We start from the raw sequence: 20078 nt of genomic DNA, 5'->3' as shown, positions 1-20078 counted from the left end.
AAAGTGACACGGAGAAATGTTGAATTATATTGGATTGGTGTTTTTTGTATTGGCCCAGCAATCTACAGAAAACAGACAAGCACCAAAAGTCACTTACTTTGAAGTCTTTTATTCTCTATCAGCCAAACGCACTGCAGCCATTTTATTTGTATCTTTTTTGAGTTTTGAACAGCAATACATGCCTTTATAGATGTTTATACATACGTATGTATGAGTATATAACTGTCTGCATCACAGAAAAAGGGGGGTGCTGATTTCTTTAATTAAAAGTATGCTATACCTGTCACAGTGATCTTCCACGAGTTTTTTCTCTTCCTCTCGCAAAAAATAAACAGTGAAGTGGTAGTGAAAAATTAAAAACATTTCCATACAGGACTGATACTCTGAGCGGGAATATCGGTTTATTGAAGCTCTCAAACGTTCTCATTACGCTTGTGTCACAATCTTCCAAGTACACTCCATTTGTCCTGACAAAGAATTAGACAAAAAGTTATACTTGATTGTAACACAGCTTGCGCACTAAAAGCATGGAAGGCGATCCATCCTGACATTCAGGAGTGCAAATAAAGATTGTGTACAATAAATCTCTTTCTACACTTTGCGTACATAAATTAGTGAACCCTTTTGTAATCACCCAATGCAGAACTTTCACGCATTCAACACAATCGAGCATGTTAATCATAAATAAATAAATACATCAGAACCAACATCACTTTACAACAGCAACATATGCCATTATTTTTCATTAAATAGCTTGTCACTGGCAAAAAAAAAAAATGAAAAAAATGACTCAAAGTTTTATACTCAGTGAGAATCTACCGGAGTCACTGATGAGACAAAAGGCTATTTCAATCACCCCTTTTTCTGAGCACACAATTTAACCCTTTAAAATAAGACATAAAATGTGCTTGGAAAAAAAAAAAATCAAATTAATCAAACACCAAAGGACTCATGCATGGACCGACAACATAGTAGATCAACAGTTCAGTAAAACTTCCTCACACACTCACCATTCATACCAGAAGAGCCGTGATCAATAATTTAGGACACAGTGCCAACAAAAGTCTGTTTGAAAACAAAAATACAAAAGGATTCGAAGGAGTGACGTGGGATAAATGGACAAAACTACAAATCCAGGACCATAATGACAGATTTTGATTAGTCATGCCTGTCCTACTTCACATGATTGATTAATCATTTCTAGGCTACAGATGTCAGTATTATCTAGAATAGGTTAGATACGATCAGAATGCCCGAGAGACACATTACACATAGCCGACACAAAAATACAACAGCAGAAGCAGCAGCAGTAGTAGTCGTTAAATAAACACACTCATGTTTAATCAAACTTTTCTTAGCCAAGATCTCGCTAAGTCTGGCGGTGAGAGGCAGTGTAGCATGAAGAATTGTTTTGTGTTTTTTTAGTTCAAGCACCCACTCAGGAGAGTATTTTTTTTTTTTTTAGGTGGATAGACCAGTGTGGGCTAGAACGGAGAAGCATTTCTGATGTCTTTGTTGCTCTACCACATAATAAAGACGAACAAACGTAGACTATGTTGACACAAAACCTAAAATTGATCAGGAAATATATTCTTTGGTCACAAAAAGGCAAAATAGCAAACATAATCAGAACAAAGAAATCAATGAATATGTAACACCACCAAGGGAGGGAAAATAAAAACAAATAATCAGAATTTAAATGGGAAGACCGTGGTAGCTTTGAGGTGCACGCTGGGATTGCATGTGGCAAATGCATAGGATAATTTGTGTAGCAAGGGAGTGTGTTACACATTCTACTGTTTCTCTTCTTCTTCACTATCGTCGTCCTCCCGATGTTCTTCATAGTAGTGGTGAAACAGCTGGTGCAGATGCTGCTGGAGTTCATGCGGTCTGGAACCTTTTGTGGGGCCGTCCACTTGTTCGAGAAGGACCTGTTTGGGCTGACCACCTCCCTGCACCACTGTCCGTCTGAGGGTCTGACCTTTATGCATGTGGGCCCTGTGCAGGGAAAACACCAAAAGCATTGAAGTCCTCAGGAAAAAAAAAATTGTAGGTGAATGCTGTTATCAACAAAGAACACAACTAAGAACTATAAGCCTGGTTACTGCATCACTGCACAATGTAGCAAGCCTTAGATACCATGCAAAGATACCATGTGAGAAGTTTTACACAGAAATCTGATTGGCCACGATCTAAGTGATGCAATAATAACGGCGAGACAGAGATATAACTGCCGGTCGAAGAGACGCAAACTTTGGTTCACATGTAAGAGTTGAAAAATGTACCAAATCCACTTTTGATATTATTAGAGTTAATATGAAAATTTCAAGCAGAGTTAAAAAGTATTTCCCTGCTTCTTTAAATCACACATTAGCTCTATGAGAATAAAATAGCTTCTTACATCCCACTTCAGACCAAGACCAATGTGTTAGTATTAAAGACAGCAATCACTAGTCTGAAAGCGAGAACACACCAACAAAACCAAACACATGCACTCCAGCTCCCACACACCTCCTAATCACAGTTCCATCATCTTTGACAGTTTCACTTTCAACCACATGGGGAAGCTCTGCTCTGGTAAAATCCCCAATATAACCAAGCGCCTGGTGGCATTGAAGGAAGCAACATATCATCGACTGCGATTCAATTGATGATTTGTTCAATTGCGATTTGTTTAAAACAAATGTGACAAGAGTGTGTGTGTGTGTGTGTGTGTGTGCGTGTGTGTGTGTTGGGCTAGGGACAAACCTGGTTGAAGTCCTCTTCGGCTGAGGGGAGGTCAGAAGCCAAAGACAAGTCCCCTTTGTGTGCCACTGTTCTTTTACCCTCTACCACTGTGGTTCTTTCTGCTAGACTGACTTTACGCACCTCAGCAGTTGCTTGTGATGCTGAGAAACCCTCACTCTCAGCAAAAGTAACCTAGGAAACAAAACATAGGGCATCGTAACAAAAGTCCAACTCGCAAAATCATTACCACGAGAAGAGCATGAGGAGTAGCTGCAAGGGTCACACTAGACAAGAAGAGGTAACAAGGGAAGGAGAAGCTGGTAATAATTGTATGCCATATCTCATACACACGTACCTCTGTATGGTCTCCCTCGCTCTTAAGAATAGTACGCTTCACCACTTTTGAGTATCCGTCTCCCTCTGTGACACTAATGGACCTCTGGGGGGATCCCTCTATTGAGACCTCCTCCCGCTCCACACCATCCGAGGAAACACACTTGCGAATAATCTTTCGAGTAACCTGTGAAAGGTGCAAAATTCACCTTGAAGTTTTTTTGGAGGTTTTTTAATTATTTGAAATAAATTCCTCTCAGTTCAAATACACAATACAAAAGCAAAATGGCACTTTAATAACACCCTCACCAATATTTATTGGGCTCTTCAATGCCCACGTACCCCCCAAAAAGTTTCATGGATAAAGGTTTTATTGTACTTGTGTGATCCTTATAACTAGATCTGTACTAGTCAGAAGAATTTTCGTGTCACACCGCAGTGAAATGGCCATTAAAAGTATGTCCGGTTCAATGTGCCAAGTCTTCACAGATAATCCTACTGTACCGTTCTGATAACGATGTGCCCATCTTCATCTTGGTACTTTTCCTCTGTCACAGTCTGAGTAGGAATGTCAGGCATTTCATCAGCCTGTAATGAAAGAAAGACACATTTCCAGAATGAAACCTGAGGAATATGAGATTTAAAAGCACTTCAAAGACAGCAAATCCAAAATGCATACTCAGGGAAAAATATGTGTGCAAATGAAGAAATAAGCGCCGCTAATCATAATAGCACACTTGATACTCCATATTTTATCCACTTTGATTAGTCTAAAAATGTTAGACCGGTATTTTACACTGAAAACCTAGTTTGGTTAAAATCACACCCTTCATGCTCCATCCATCCACCATCAAACTTGTTGGGGTGGATACCTGAATGACAACTCTTCTTCGCACAATTCTGGTACTCAAAAATTCATCATCAGAACTTTCAGACATTGAGCCAATCTCTGCGTTGATCTCCTGACCAAGTAGAACAAAATCCATTACGATTAAATGTAAGAACAAATCCAATTGAATACAAAATTGTAAGCAAAGCAAGCAAGAAACAAAGTAACATGGTGTACTTTCCAGAGATGTTTTATATTTCATACTCTGGACAGTTCAACACCGAAGTTTGTTAGTCTTTCAAAAGAGGAAATACAAAAATAATAAAATAATAATAACATAAGCACCCTTGTGTTTGCTCCATGAACCGATGGGTGATTATGAAAGCTGTCAATTTTGAAAATGATACATGCAAAGTTAGGACTGGTTAAATGAGAAATCCTAAATAAAACTGTGGGTTATAAAAATTTCATGAACATGACCAGAGGGTTAGCAGTCTTTCTTTATAAGGTAACTCTAACGTTTGGTTAAGATCAGCCTTTAAAAAAGCTTGCAAGGCCAGGACAGTCCACTAAATCTGGCCTTACCCTCGTCAGAGAATTATTATCATCATAGGCTCTTAGTTTAGAGCTGGGCAGGTCACACAGAGTGAATTCTTCAAGAGATGCATCTGATTGGAATAATACATCTTCACTCTCAGTGGGTACAACTTCTTGAAGAACAGAAGCATCTTCATAATCTTCACTTCCAGAGGAGAGCAACATGTGTCTATACACAGTTTTTTTCTCTTCTGGGTAACTCCGGTCATCCCAAAGCTGACTTTTATTTGAGCTAGATGGTATCTCTTGTTCATCAGGCTCAGTCTCTGAGAAATCTGACACAGCTTGTAAGCAGTCAAAGTAGTGCTCTGGATCTGAATATTCAGAAGATGGCCCATGTTTATCGATGCAGACATCTTCATATTCAGGGGGCACGTGGGTTGAAGTTGCTGTATCGTCAGGGAGGACAGTGTACTCATCAGAAGTGGATGAAGTCAATGTTTTTGTTTCAATGGAGCTGGGTTGGGAATCAGGTATATCGTTGTCTACTGAAGCGAGGGATTCTTCCAGGTCTTCCAAATTAGCTCTTGAGTCCACCTCATCTGAATACTCATCAGTCTGGAATTGATCTTCAAAAACAAAGTGACTTCCAGAGGTAGTTGTTTCCAGATGATGTACGCAAGCCAGTGAACTAATCTCATGTGAGGACATCTCAGACTTTGCTGAGGTGGAGCATGGTATCAGTTTCTCAAAGCTTGCAAAAGTAGCTGTTTCTTGGCTCGGCATTTCTGAAGTTTCTTTGGATAAATCTTGGAGACTCTTCCTTGATGGTTCCTCTGTTTCAGAGGACAACAACTTTGACTTGTGTACTTGATCCTGAACATCACTTTTAAAATATTCTTCGCTCAAATTACTTGGTATATCTTCAGAACCTTTCGAGTAACTAGCTTTCCTTACATCTGAGGTAAAACTCTTGTCTGTATCATCTTGCTGCATACTGGCACTTACACTAAGACATCTAAGTTGAAGCTCTTCGTATTCATGAATCTGATTGCCCTTAGAGCTTTTGTCGTTGGGTTGTGAGGAATGTGGACAAAGAATTTTGGAGCTGAGCTCATCTTGTGTCATTTTTATTTCTTCTAGATCTGACGGCAAATAGTCCAGTTGTGTTGATTCAAAACCTGGTAGAGTTGGTGTGGAGCTTGATGATGTCATCATTTCCTCCTCAACACTATCTTGAGCTTTAGCCATTGAGCTGAACCCTTCACATTTCTCAAGGAATATTAGACCTTCTTTGTCGGCAGTTTTTGGTAAGCCAGTTTTAGTAGTCGGTGAGACCTCAGATTGTGTTTTACTTTGATAAAAAATATCTGCAGTAGGTAATTCTATATTTCCACAGAGTGTGCTTTCATTAAAATGCATTGACTGTATGTTTGTTGCAAAGCACTCAAAATCAGGATGTTTTTCGTCTTTAGGCTGGCAAAGGTTTGTCTTGGAAGATGATGTTGACACCTGCAGGAAATGATGGAATGGAAAAAATGAAAATGATTTGTGATTGATGAAAAATGTCAAATGAAACATGCTTTTCTTCAAGGCCAGGTGTCAGAGCGGTGTCTCGGATGCAAAAATTCACTTATAGCCCCCTAACATCTGTTGTAGACCATTCCAGTAGTATAACTACAAACTATATCCAAATCAAACACATTACATCAATTGACTGGAGATAGAGAAATTCCCATTGACTATTAATAGTAAGCTGAATTAGAACATGCCATTGAAAATCCAATGACATTTTACAGGGCTGGGCGCAAGTGAACTTGTGTCAAAATCTGGAATATGTATTAAATGAAGCTGGACATGCACCTACTGGGGGGTCTTTGGTTTCTGTTCCTACGCCGGTGATGTAACCTCAATTTGTACGTAAGTCAGAAAGTACTATAGTCAATCAGTAACATGAAGAAACACAAGACTTACATACATGACATATTTTTTACGCCGTTGTGCAAGCTAGCTAAATTGCATTAGTAAACTCCGAGTCCGAACTTCGTGTGTCGGACAATTGTAAACCAAGGAACCCCTGTAAATTGCTGATGCTGTTATAACATCAGTGCAGAGAACATCACATTCACCATCAAAATGCTGAACACATTACTTGATAACAATTACAACAGTTGTCCCCCATCTCTAAAGAAACCATTCCTCCTGCTTTGATGCAAACGCGCCATGACAGTGGGGACACTATGTGCAATTAGTAAAAGCTTGATGTAAAAGTTTCATTCCAACAATATACAGTCTACGGCCAAAATTAGGAATTATGTGAAGCAACACTGCATTCTCTGCAGAACAAGACCTTCTGCAGTCTTACCGGCAGAGATGAACTTTGGTCCATTTTTTCTGACTGTCTTGTCATGTCTTTAAAAGGCACATCTTGGTTGTATATCATCATTAATGGAGATATAGTGGCTGTCCCTTTATGCACAATCGAAAGTGGTCTTTCTTCCATTGTTTCATTCCTTGTTTGAGTTTGTTTGCTGAAGGCCTCTTTGACTTTGAAATCGTCAGGAATGTCCATGTTTTCTTTCACAGATGGCATGTGACTCAACTCCGGTTGACGATTATTGTCAGATGTGGCCTCATTCAGTTGAGGCTTAATGCTGTTTACGAGTTCAAAATTACTAGATTCTTTAAGAAATTGATTCTCCTCATTAGCTGTTAAACATTTATCGTTGCTTTGCGCAGAAGTCTTTTCAAAGCCTTTATCAAATGCAGTTACACCTGACATGAATGTGTCACAGACATGTTCTCGCCTATAGACTGGATCATATATGTGTGCCATTAATTTCTTGTGGAATTGCTTGTATAAAGGTCTTGGGTCTGTGTCTACACTTTGATCAATGAGATATTTTTCAGACTGTTGTTTTAAACATTCTTCTGAGTCCAGAATTTCAGGGACAGATGGTTTTAACTCTGACAAACAGGGGTCAATAAATGACTGGTTATCCATATTTTGATGGGGTGTTAAATTTTGTGTTTCAATGTCAAGGACAGGTTTAGATGAATCTGGTTTGATTTCGTCATGACATTGACCCACAAACTTTTGATCCAATACAGATGCATCTGATGAAACTGGTAATAACTGGTAAGAAGATGGTAAGATCTGACAGTCTGAAGGACAGCTTTGAGTCGTGAAATTGTCAGTGAAGCAGGTGGATTGCTGGATTGGAAGATTAGTGTTCATAGTGGTAAAACTACATAGAGATACCTTACTTGGCTCTTCTACAACTAAAAAGGAAGCGGCTGGTTGAGGATCATAATTAGACTTTTCTTCTTCATCTAAATTTAAAAACATTTGGAAAGAGGAACAGTTTCCCTTATAGAGGGGATCTAACAAAGGTGAAATTAATTTTTTATAAGGATGGAGGTCTTTAAATACTGGGGACATAGATGACACATTTGCAGGCGTAAAAGTACTTCGATGGAACTGACATTGATCTGCATTTGTGACACTATTGTCATCAGAAAAATACTTAAGACAAAGTTCTGAAGACTCAGCATATGATAATGTTGACGGAAGAGGAACTGGTCGATCTTCAGAATACCTTAAGTAATAATTACAATGTTGTCTATTGTTCTGATCAAATATCATATCAGAAAAAAATGAAAATTCCTCAACTGATGCCGCAGAATCTGGGGAGGATGCTTTAAAGTCCAACAGGACTCGCTGTAGCGACGTGTCTAGCGCTGAAGAAACCGAATCTGGAGACAACGCATTGTTAATAAATAAGAGATCTAGTTCCATGTCTGATGAAACAGATTTTGGAGAAAGTGGTCTGGTCTCATCAAATAGATTGGTGAGACAGAAATCACGACCCTCCCAATCTGAGACACTTGACTGGGGTGTGTATGACCTTTGGTTAATGCCACGATTCTCAATTTGGGCTATGTCAAATTGTGGAACAGGTGAGTCAGGAGAAAGTGCCGTGAGTTCATAGAGAGACGCTACAGACTCTGGAGAATATGGTCTCTCCCCAATGTCCAACTCAGTAGTGGAGGAGTCAGAAAACTTATCAAAGGAATCAGTCATTAGTAATATGGGCCTGGACTCAAACGCCGTGACATTATGCATGGCATCTGCTGTTTTTTCTTGTGTGAAGCCACGGACGACATCTGCATATGTAAACGGTCGTGCAGATGACTGAGGCTGGCCTGACATTAAAGGAACTTTAGTTTCTTTTCTGAAATTTTCTGATGATACTGAATCTGGTGATTCTGGTCTGCTGTCATCAAAGAGATCCTTGATACATAGTTCTGAATACTCGACATCAGACAAAGATGACGGCGAGAAATCTGGCCTATCCTCGGAATACCTTAAGTAATAGTTGCAATGTTGTAGGTTGGGATAAGATAAACATTTCTTAACTGATGCCACAGATTCTGGGGAGGATGCTCTGAAGTCCAGCAGCCAGTCTCTAAGAAGTGCAGTGTCCAGATCTGAAGAAATAGAATCTGGAGACAACGCTCTGTTACTAAATAAGAGATGTAGTTCCATGTCTGATGAAACAGACTGTGGAGAAAGTGGTCTGCTCTCATCAAATAGATTGCTGAGACAGAAATCACGACCCTCCCAATCTGAAACACTTGACTGGGGTGTGTATGACCTACGGTCAATGTATTGGCCTTGATTGTCAATTAGGGCGATGTCAAAATGTGGAACAGGTGAGTCAGGAGAAAGAGCTGTGAGTTCACAGAGAGAGGCTAAAGACTCTGGAGAATATGATCTCTCCCCGACGGCAAACTCAGTAGTGGAGGAGTCAGAAAACTTATCAAAGGAATCAGTCATTAGTAATCTAGGCCTGGACTCAAACGCCGTGACATGATGCATGGCATCTGTTGGGTTTTCTTGTGTGAAGCCACGGACGACATCTGCATATGTAAACGGCCGTGCACATGACTGAGGCTGGCCTAACATTAAAGAAACTTTAGTTTCCGTTCTGAAATTTTCTGACGATACCGAATCTGGTGATTCTGGTCTGCTGTCATCAAAGAGATCCTTGATACAGATTTCTGAACACTCTACATCAGACAAAGATGACAGAGGGGAAACTGGCCTATCCTCGGAATACCTTAAGTAATAGTTACAATGTTGTAGGTCGGGACTATATAAACATTTCTTAACTGATCCCACAGATTCTGGGGACGACGCTCTAAAGTCCAGCAGCCAGTCCCTAAGAAGTGCAGTGTCCAGATCTGAAGAAACAGAATCTGGAGACAATGCTCTTTTGCTAAATAAGAGATCTAGTTCCATGTCTGATGAAACAGATTGTGGTGAAAGTGGTCTGGTCTCATCAAAAAGATTGGTGCGACACAAATCACGACCCTCCCAATCTGAAACACTTGACTGGGGTGTGTATGACCTTCGGTCAATGCCTTGATTCTCAATTTGGGCTATGTCAAATTGTGGAACAGGTGAATCAGGAGAAAGAGCTGTGAATTCACAGAGAGACGCTACAGACTCTGGAGAATATGGTCTCTCCCCGATGTCCAACTCAGAAAAGGAGGAGTCAGACAACTCATCAAAGGAATCAGTCATTAGTAATACAGCCCTGGACTCAAACGCTGTGACATTATACATGGCATCTGCTGGGTTTTCTTGTGTGAAGCCACGGACGACATCTGCATATGTTAATGGTCCTGCACGGGACTGAGGCTGGCCTAACATTAAATAAACTTTAGTTTCTGTTCTAAAATTTTCTGACGATACCGAATCTGGTGATCCTGGCCTGCTGTCATCAAAGAGATCCTTGATACAGATTTCTGAACACTCTACATCGGACAAAGATGACAGCGAGGAATCTGGCCTATCCTCGGAATACCTTAAGTAATAGTTACAATGTTGTAGGTTGGGACAATATGAACATTTCTTAACTGATGCCACAGATTCTGGGGAGGATGCTCTAAAGTCCAGCAGCCAGTCCCTAAGAAGTGCAGTGTCTAGATCTGAAGAAACAGAATCTGGAGACAATGCTCTGTTACTAAATAGGATATCTAGTTCCATGTCTGATGAAACAGACTGTGGAGAAAGCGGTCTGCTCTCATCAAAAAGATTGCTGAGACAGAAATCACGACCCTCCCAATCTGAAACACTTGACTGGGGTGTGTATGACCTTCGGTCAATGCCATGATTCTCAATTTGGAATATGTCAAATTGTGGAACAGGTGAGTCAGGAGAAAGAGCTGTGAGTTCACAGAGGGACGCTAAAGAATCTGGAGAATATGGTCTCTCTCCAATGTCCAACTCAGTTGTGGAGGAGTCAGAAAACTCATCAAAGGAATCAGTCATTAGTAATATAGGCCTGGACTCAAACACTGTGACATTATGCATGGCATCTGCTGGGTTTTCTTGTGTGAAGCCACGGACGACATCTGCATATGTAAACGGCCGTGCACATGACTGAGGCTGGCCTAACATTAAAGAAACTTTAGTTTCCGTTCTGAAATTTTCTGACGATACCGAATCTGGTGATTCTGGTCTGCTGTCATCAAAGAGATCCTTGATACAGATTTCTGAACACTCTACATCAGACAAAGATGACAGAGGGGAAACTGCCCTATACTCGGAATACCTTAAGTAATAGTTACAATGTTGTATGTCGGGACTATATAAACATTTCTTAACTGATCCCACAGATTCTGGGGAGGACGCTCTAAAGTCCAGCAGCCAGTCCCTAAGAAATGCTGTGTCCAGATCTGAAGAAACAGAATCTGGAGACAATGCTCTGTTACTAAATAGGAGATCTAGTTCCATGTCTGATGAAACAGACTGAGGTGAAAGTGGTCTGGTCTCATCAAAAAGATTGGTAAGACAGAAATCACGACCCTCCCAATCTGAAACGCTTGACTGGGGTGTGTATGACCTTTGCTCAATCCATTGGCTACGATTCTCAATTTGGGCTATGTCAAATTGTGGAACAGGTGAGTCAGGTGAAAGAGCAGTGAGTTCACAGAGAGACGCTACAGACTCCGGAGAATATGGTCTCTCCCCGATGGCCAACTCAGAAATGGAGGAGTCAGACAACTCATCAAAGAAATCAGTCGTTAGTAATATAGGCCTGGCCTCAAATGCTGGTTTTCCTTGTGTGAAGCCACGGACAACATCTGCATATGTAAAAGGTTGTGCACATGACTGAGGCTGGCCTAAAATTAAAGAAATAGTTTCTTTTCTGAAATTTTCTGACGATACTGAATCTGGTGATTCTGGCCTGCTGTCATCAAAGAGATCCTTGATACATAGTTCTGAATACTCAACATCAGACAAAGATGACAGCGAGGAATCTGGTCTATTCTCGGAATACCTTAAGTAATAGTTACAATGTTGTAGGTCGGGACCATATAAACATTTCTTAACTGATGCCACAGATTCTGGGGAGGATGCTCTGAAGTCCAGCAGCCAGTCCCTAAGAAGTGCAGTGTCCAGATCTGAAGAAACAGAATCTGGAGACAACGCTCTGTTACTAAATAAGTGATCTAGTTCCATGTCTGATGAAACGGACTGTGGAGAAAGTGGTCTGGTCTCATCAAATAGATTGGTGAGACAGAAATCACGACCCTCCCAATCTGAAACACTTGACTGGGGTGTGTATGACCTTTGGTCAATGCATTGGCCTTGATTGTCAATTTGGGCTATGTCAAATTGTGGAACAGGTGAGTCAGGAGAAAGAGCCGTGAATTCACAGAGAGATGCTACAGACTCTGGAGAATATGGTCTCTCCCCAATGTCCAACTCAGAAATAGAGGAGTCAGAAAACTCATCAGGGGATTCAGTCATTAGTAATATAGGCCTGAACTCAAACGCCGTGGCATCTGCTGGTTTTTCTCGTGTAAGGCCACGGACAACATCTGCATATGTAAAAGGTCGTGCACATGACTGAGGTTGGCCTAAAATTAAAGATACTTTAGTTTCTGTTCTTGAATTTTCTGACGATACCGAATCTGGTGATTCTGGCCTGCTGTCATCAAATAGATCCTTGATACATAGTTCTGAATACGCAACATCAGACAAAGATGACAGCGAGGAATCTGGCCTATCCTCGGAATACCTTAAGTAATAGTTACAATGTTGTAGGTCGGGACCATATAAACATTTCTTAACTGATGCCACAGATTCTGGGGAGGATGCTCTGAAGTCCAGCAGCCAGTCCCTAAGAAGTGCAGTGTCCAGATCTGAAGAAACAGAATCTGGAGACAATGCTCTGTTACTAAATAAGAGATCTAGTTCCATGTCTGATGAAACAGACTGTGGAGAAAGTGGTCTGGTCTCATCAAATAGATTGGTGAGATAGAAATCACGACCCTCCCAATCTGAGACACCTGACTGGGGTGTGTATGACCTTTGGTCAATGCATTGGCCTTGATTCTCAATTTGGGCTATGTCAAATTGTGGAACAGGCGAGTCAGGAGAAAGAGCTGTGAGTTCACACAGAGAGGCTATAGACTCTGGAGAATATGGTCTTTCCCCGATGTCCAACTCAGTTGTCGAGGAATCAGAAAACTCATCAAAGGAATCAGTCATTAGTAATATAGGCCTGGACTCAAACACCGTGCCATCTGCTGTTTTTTCTCGTGTGAAGCCACGGACCACATCTGCATATGTAAAAGGTCGTGCACATGACTGAGGCTGGCCAAAAAGTAAAGAAACTTTAGTTTCTGTTCTGAAATTTTCTGACGATATCGAATCTGGTGATTCTGGCCTGCTGTCATCAAATAGATCCTTGATACATAGTTCTGAATACTCGACATCAGACAAAGATGACAGCGAGGAATCTGGCCTATCCTCGGAATAGCTTAAGTAATAGTCACAATGTTGTAGGTCGAGACTATATGAACATTTCTTAACTGATGCCACAGATTCTGGGGAGGATGCTCTAAAGTCCAGCAGCCAGTCTCTAAGAAGTGCAGTGTCCAGATCTGAAGAAACAGAATCTGGAGACAACGCTCTGTTACTAAATAAGAGATCTAGTTCCATGTCTGATGAAACCGATTGTGGAGAAAGTGGTCTGGTCTCATCAAATAGGTTGATGAGACAGAAATCGCAACCCTCCCAATCTGAAACACTTGACTGAGGTGTGTATGACCTTTGGTCAATGCCATGATACTCAATTTGGGATATGTCAAATTGTGGAACAGGTGAGTCAGGAGAAAGTGCCGTGAGTTCAGAGAGAGACGCTATAGACTCTGGAGAATATGGTCTCTCCCCGATGTCCAACTCAGTTGTGGAGGAATCAGAAAACTCATCAAAGGAATCAGTCATTAGTAATATAGGCCTGGACTCAAACACCGTGCCATCTGCTGTTTTTTCTCGTGTGAAGCAACGGACCACATCTGCATATGTAAAAGGTCGTGCACATGACTGAGGCTGGCCTAAAAGTAAAGAAACTTTAGTTTCTGTTCTGAAATTTTCTGACGATACTGAATCTGGTGATTCTGGTCTGCTGTCATCAAATAGATCCTTGATACATAGTTCTGAATACTCGACATCAGACAAAGATGACAGCGAGGAATCTGGCCTATCCTCGGAATAGCTTAAGTAATAGTCACAATGTTGTAGGTCGAGACTATATGAACATTTCTTAACTGATGCCACAGATTCTGGGGAGGATGCTCTAAAGTCTAACAGCCAGTCTCTAAGAAGTGTAGTGTCCAGATCTGAAGAAACAGAATCTGGAGACAATGCTCTGTCACTAAATAAGAGATCTAGTTCCATGTCTGATGAAACAGACTGAGGTGAAAGTGGTCTGGTCTCATCAAAAAGATTGGTAAGACAGAAATCATGACCCTCCCAATCTGAAACGCTTGACTGGGGTGTGTATGACCTTTGGTCAATGCATTGGCCATGATTCTCAATTAGGGCTATGTCAAATTGTGGAACAGGTGAGTCAGGAGAAAGAGCCGTGAGTTCAGAGAGAGACGCTACAGACTCTGGAGAATATGGTCTCTCCCCGATGGCCAACTCAGATATGGAGGAGTCAGACAACTCATCAAAGGAATCAGTCATTAGTAATACAGCCCTGGACTCAAACGCTGTGACATTATACATGGCATCTGCTGTTTTTTCTTGCGTGAAGCCACGGACGACATCTGCATATGTAAAAGGTCCTGCACATGACTGAGGCTGGTCTATAATTAAAGAAACCTTAGTTTCTGTTCTAAAATTTTCCGACGATACTGAATCTGGTGATTCTGGCCTGCTGTCATCAAAGAGATCCTTGATATATAGTTCTGAATACTCAACATCAGACAAAGATGACAGTGAGGAATCTGGCCTATCCTCGGAATACCTTAAGTAATAGTTACAATGTTGCAGGTCGGGACAATATGAACATTTCTCAACTGATGCCACAGATTCTGGGGAGGATGCTCTGAAGTCCAGCAGCCAGTCTCTAAGAAGTTCAGTGTCCAGATCTGAAGAAATAGAATCTGGAGACAACGCTCTGTTACTAAATAAGAGATCTAGTTCCATGTCTGATGAAACAGACTGTGGAGAAAGTGGTCTGGTCTCATCAAATAGATTGCTGAGACAGAAATCACGACCCTCCCAATCTGAAACACTTGACTGGGGTGTGTATGACCTTTGGTCAATGCATTGGCCTTGATTGTCAATTTGGGCTATGTCAAAATGTGGAACAGGTGAGTCAGGAGAAAGAGCTGTGAGTTCACAGAGAGAGGCTAAAGACTCTGGAGAATATGATCTCTCCCCGACGGCAAACTCAGTAGTGGAGGAGTCAGAAAACTTATCAAAGGAATCAGTCATTAGTAATATAGGCCTGGACTCAAACGCCGTGACATTATGCATGGCATCTGCTGGGTTTTCTTGTGTGAAGCCACGGACGACATCTGCATATGTAAACGGCCGTGCACATGACTGAGGCTGGCCTAACATTAAAGAAACTTTAGTTTCCGTTCTGAAATTTTCTGACGATACCGAATCTGGTGATTCTGGTCTGCTGTCATCAAAGAGATCCTTGATACAGATTTCTGAACACTCTACATCAGACAAAGATGACAGAGGGGAAACTGGCCTATCCTCGGAATACCTTAAGTAATAGTTACAATGTTGTAGGTCGGGACTATATAAACATTTCTTAACTGATCCCACAGATTCTGGGGAGGACGCTCTAAAGTCCAGCAGCCAGTCCCTAAGAAGTGCAGTGTCCAGATCTGAAGAAACAGAATCTGGAGACAATGCTCTTTTGCTAAATAAGAGATCTAGTTCCATGTCTGATGAAACAGATTGTGGTGAAAGTGGTCTGGTCTCATCAAAAAGATTGGTGCGACACAAATCACGACCCTCCCAATCTGAAACACTTGACTGGGGTGTGTATGACCTTTGGTCAATGCATTGGCCTTGATTGTCAATTTGGGCTATGTCAAATTGTGGAACAGGTGAGTCAGGTGAAAGAGCAGTGAGTTCACAGAGAGACGCTACAGACTCTGGAGAATATGGTCTCTCCCCGATGGCCAACTCAGTTCTGGAGAACTCAGAAAACTCATCAAAGGAATCAGTCATTAGTAATATAGGCCTGGACTCAAACGCCGTGGTATCTGCCTGTTTTTCTCGTGTAAGGCCACGGACAACATCTGCATATGTAAAAGGTCGTGCACATGACTGAGGTTGGCCTAAAATTAAAGATACTTTAGTTTCTGTTCTTAAATTTTCTGACGATACCGAATCTGGTGATTCTGGCCTGCTGTCGTCAAAGAGATCCTTGATACATAGTTCTGAATACGCTACATCAGACAAAGATGACAGTGAAGAATCTGGTCTATCCTCGGAATACCTTAAGTAATAGTTACAATGTTGCAGGTTGGGACAATATGAACATTTCTCAACTGATGCCACAGATTCTGGGGAGGATGCTCTAAAGTCCAGCAGCCAGTCTCTAAGAAGTGCAGTGTCCAGATCTGAAGAAACAGAATCTGGAGACAATGCACTGTTACTAAATAAGAGATCTAGTTCCATGTCTGATGAAACAGACTGTGGAGAAAGTGGTCTGGTCTCATCAAATAGATTGGTGAGACAGAAATCATGACCCTCCCAATCTGAGACACTTGACTGGGGTGTGTATGACCTTTGGTCAATGCATTGGCCTTGATTCTCAATTTGGGCTATGTCAAATTGTGGAACAGGCGAGTCAGGAGAAAGAGCTGTGAGTTCACACAGAGAGGCTATAGACTCCGGAGAATATGGTCTTTCCCCGATGTCCAACTCAGTTGTCGAGGAATCAGAAAACTCATCAAAGGAATCAGTCATTAGTAATATAGGCCTGGACTCAAACACTGTGCCATCTGCTGGTTTTTCTTGTGTGAAGCCACGGACGACATCTGCATATGTAAAAGGTCGTGCACATGACTGAGGCTGGCCAAACATTAAAGAAACTTTATTTTCTGTTCTGAAATTTTCTGACGATACTGAATCTGGTGATTCTGGTCTACTGTCATCAAAGAGATCCTTGATACTTAGTTCTGAATACTCAACATCAGACAAAGATGACAGCGAGGAATCTGGCCTATCCTCGGAATACCTTAAGTAATAGTTACAATGTTGTAGGTTGGGACTATATAAAAATTTCTTAACTGATGCCACAGATTCTGGGGAGGATGCTCTAAAGTCCAGCAGCCAGTCCTTAAAAAGTGCAGTGTCTAGATCTGAAAAAACAGAATCTGGAGACAATGCTCTGTTACTAAATAGGAGATCTAGTTCCATGTCTGATGAAACGGACTGTGGAGAAAGTGGTCTGGTCTCATCAAAAAGATTGGTGAGACAGAAATCACGACCCTCCCAATCTGAGACACTTGACTGGGGTGTGTATGACCTTCGGTCAATGCCATGATTCTCGATTTGGGCTATGTCAAATTGTGGAACAGGTGAATCAGGAGAAAGAGCCGTGAGTTCACAGAGAGACGCTACAGACTCTGGAGAATATGGTCTCTCCCCGATGGCCAACTCAGTTGTGGAGGAGTCAGAAAACTCATCAAAGGAATCCGTCATTAGTAATATAGCCCTGGACTCAAACGCCATGGCATCTGCTGTTTTTTCTCGTGTGAAGCCACGGACGACATCTGCATATGTAAAAGGTCGGGCGCATGACTGAGGCTGGCCCAAAATTAAAGAAACTTCAGTTTCTTTTCTGAAAGCTTCTTTTTCTGAAGAACAGGAGTAGTGTATTTTTGGTTTGCTGTTTTCAAAACTATGTTTGAGAGAAAGGTCTGAGTGTTCGTTTCTTGGTTGTAGATTATCTCCATTATAGTTTAAGAAAAAGTTGCAATGTTTGTCTTTTTCTTGTTCGATCAATTCAGAGCATAGAAAACTATTTATAATTGATACTCCTACCTCTGTCGAGGATGATACCGGATATTCTTGCCATTTGCTTTGGACCAAATCCTCAACATCGGAAGGTGTTTCTTTGCATATTGTCATTGTTTTATCTTTTTGAAACTGTAAAGTGTACTGTGGTCTTTCCACCAAGTTAAAGATAACTGGTTTCATTGATTGTATTTGTGATAAACTGGTAGCCATCTCCGTTGATGGTCTGTGTAATTTGTGTTCTGAATAAATATTTACTTCTGTTGATTGTTTCATCCAACTAGATTCTACAGAATCTTTATTTTGATTATCTTCTACTGTGTTTTTTCTTAAATCTGATATACAAGGCTCGGGGTCATATGTTGATGGTTGTAAGGCACAAGGTTGAGGTGCGAACTTGGAAAACCAATAATCAAGATAGGATTCCAATGTATTTTTGCTTTCCTCAAGGTCTTGAGGACGAGATTGAATCGACATTTGTTTTCCATTAACACTTTCTCTCCCTACTTTATCAATCATTACTTCTGTGATTCTTTGCAGTGATTCAGGCTTTTCTGCATTGAGGTCGTTCTCATCATAACATTCAGTCTTATGTGATCCGGACACATTTGCGTAATACTGGAGATCTGATTTTTCTCTTGAATGTGCTACATCTTGTGACAAAAAGGCATTTGACGTTTTGGAATTGTCATCTTGTGGATAAATACGACCTAAGGACAATTTTATTTCGAAAGATCTAACATTGGTTAGTTCTGTTGGGTCTTGTGTCATTTGAGGTAAGGGTTGAGTATCACCTGAATACTGTAAGAAATAATCACAATGCTGACTCATAAGTTGGGAACGGGTCGATTCAGAATGCAAGAGCTCAAGGAATGAGAAGCTGTGCTGAGAAGTCTGAGATTGTGGTGAAGAGGGACGCCAATCCATATCTGACAACTCATATTCACGATTAATTGTGGCTAAACCAAGCAAAGCATTTCTATTGAAGGAAGTTTCTTCATGCAAACACTCGAAAGGGAGAACGTTTGAAGACAAACTCGGAAAGTCTTGCTGGATAAGAACACTATCAGGTAGAGATGAACTGTGTTCTGCAACTCGAGAGACAAAGTTCTCTGCAGGTTTATCTGTTCCGCCAAATTGTGTCTTACTATCACACACATTAGGATTGGGGTCTGTAATATTTTCAGTAATTTTCAGATCGGGTGAAGTACATTTATAAGAGCTTGAATAGAGAGCCCAACTAACATCCATTACAGGAAGGTCTGTAAAACCCTTCCTTTTGCTGAGAGGAGAGTCAGGAGACATTGCCCTGTAATCACTGATTGACATGACAGATTCGGGTGATGCCAGTCTCGGTAAAGTCTCATTTAATGTCCAAAATTCTACTGGTGAGGAACACTTTTCATGAACGCAAGTGTCGTAATCTATAGATGTGGAAGATGTTTCATCATAGTCAGATGTTTGTCGTGTATAGATAGGCAGATAAAGGCTGGAAGAGACAGTCTTTGCCGTGCATTTCTCAGTGTTTGGACTGATTGAACTACAAATATCAGAACTCTCTGTTGAGTCACACGCCATATGAGTGTTCTTACTATCATCCAATAGTTGGTACTTGGTTGGAGCAACAGTGGTTGCCACTGTCAGAACATCATCGTCATCATCAATGAAGTATATGTTATCCTGAAACCCAACATTATTAACTTGGGTTTTTGGGTTTCCATCGCTTGATGTAAATGGATCATAGCCCATGTTCACGTTATGGCCCCATGGGCTCTTGGGATGACCATGGAATTCTTTGAAGAGCGGGACTTCAAATTCATCAAGACACTTCTGTAAGACTTCATTGTTTTTATCTATATCTGTGTTATCTTCAGTTATCTTGAGAGTTTCTTGGTGAATCTTGGGTGAAGCAAACTCGGTAGGACCAGAGGTTCCTTTCAGTCTTTCTGTGGGGAGTTTTAGAGTGCTAATCTGCGAAATATAATTTTCATGAATTTCTTCAAAGTCAGTCTCAGCTTGGTCTGACTCAGATAAGATCAGACTAATGTCACTGATAGATCCAGATGATGGCAACTTTAAAGTTTCAGGTGACCACTGATTCTTGTTAGCATTCAAAGTCCCAGAGATGTTTTGGTTGCTTTTCTCCTTGACTTGGCATTGATCACTACCATGAAACGGCTTGGAGACACGAGTACTGCAGGAAATTTGCTGGTCTTTCACTTTGTACCCGACATAAACTCGAGTTGCTTTGCTCTCCATTGCAGCTTCTGTTTTGATGGGGAGCGTACTTAC

The 20078-nt window shown here is 41.1% G+C and overlaps 1 protein-coding gene across 16 annotated transcripts in view; it reads right to left on the bottom strand.

The window, feature by feature from the left end:
• Positions 1–93: 93 nt before the first annotated feature.
• The window catches only part of ank2a (ankyrin 2a, neuronal), a 60687-nt gene continuing 40702 nt past the window's right edge, over positions 94–20078 (bottom strand). For 13 of the 16 annotated variants that reach the window (XM_068650801.1, XM_068650799.1, XM_068650806.1 and 10 more), the window contains 5 exons: positions 3565–3648; positions 3083–3247; positions 2749–2919; positions 2512–2603; positions 94–1998 (listed from right to left, as the gene is read on the bottom strand). In XM_068650801.1, coding sequence (XP_068506902.1) covers positions 1794–1998; positions 2512–2603; positions 2749–2919; positions 3083–3247; positions 3565–3648 — 717 coding nt within the window. In that variant the 3' untranslated portion in view covers positions 94–1793. Of the gene's footprint in view, positions 1999–2511; positions 2604–2748; positions 2920–3082; positions 3248–3564; positions 3649–3932; positions 4023–4474; positions 5939–6791; positions 20073–20078 lie in introns of those variants that run through there. The other 3 variants (XM_068650795.1, XM_068650797.1, XM_068650796.1) reach the window with 3 other exon arrangements.

The sequence above is a fragment of the Syngnathus scovelli genome, chromosome 5 (assembly GCF_024217435.2).
Source record: "Syngnathus scovelli strain Florida chromosome 5, RoL_Ssco_1.2, whole genome shotgun sequence".
NCBI lineage: Eukaryota > Metazoa > Chordata > Actinopteri > Syngnathiformes > Syngnathidae > Syngnathus > Syngnathus scovelli.
Note: the sequence above shows the minus strand (reverse complement) of the source record. Positions and strands in the feature narration are given on the sequence as shown.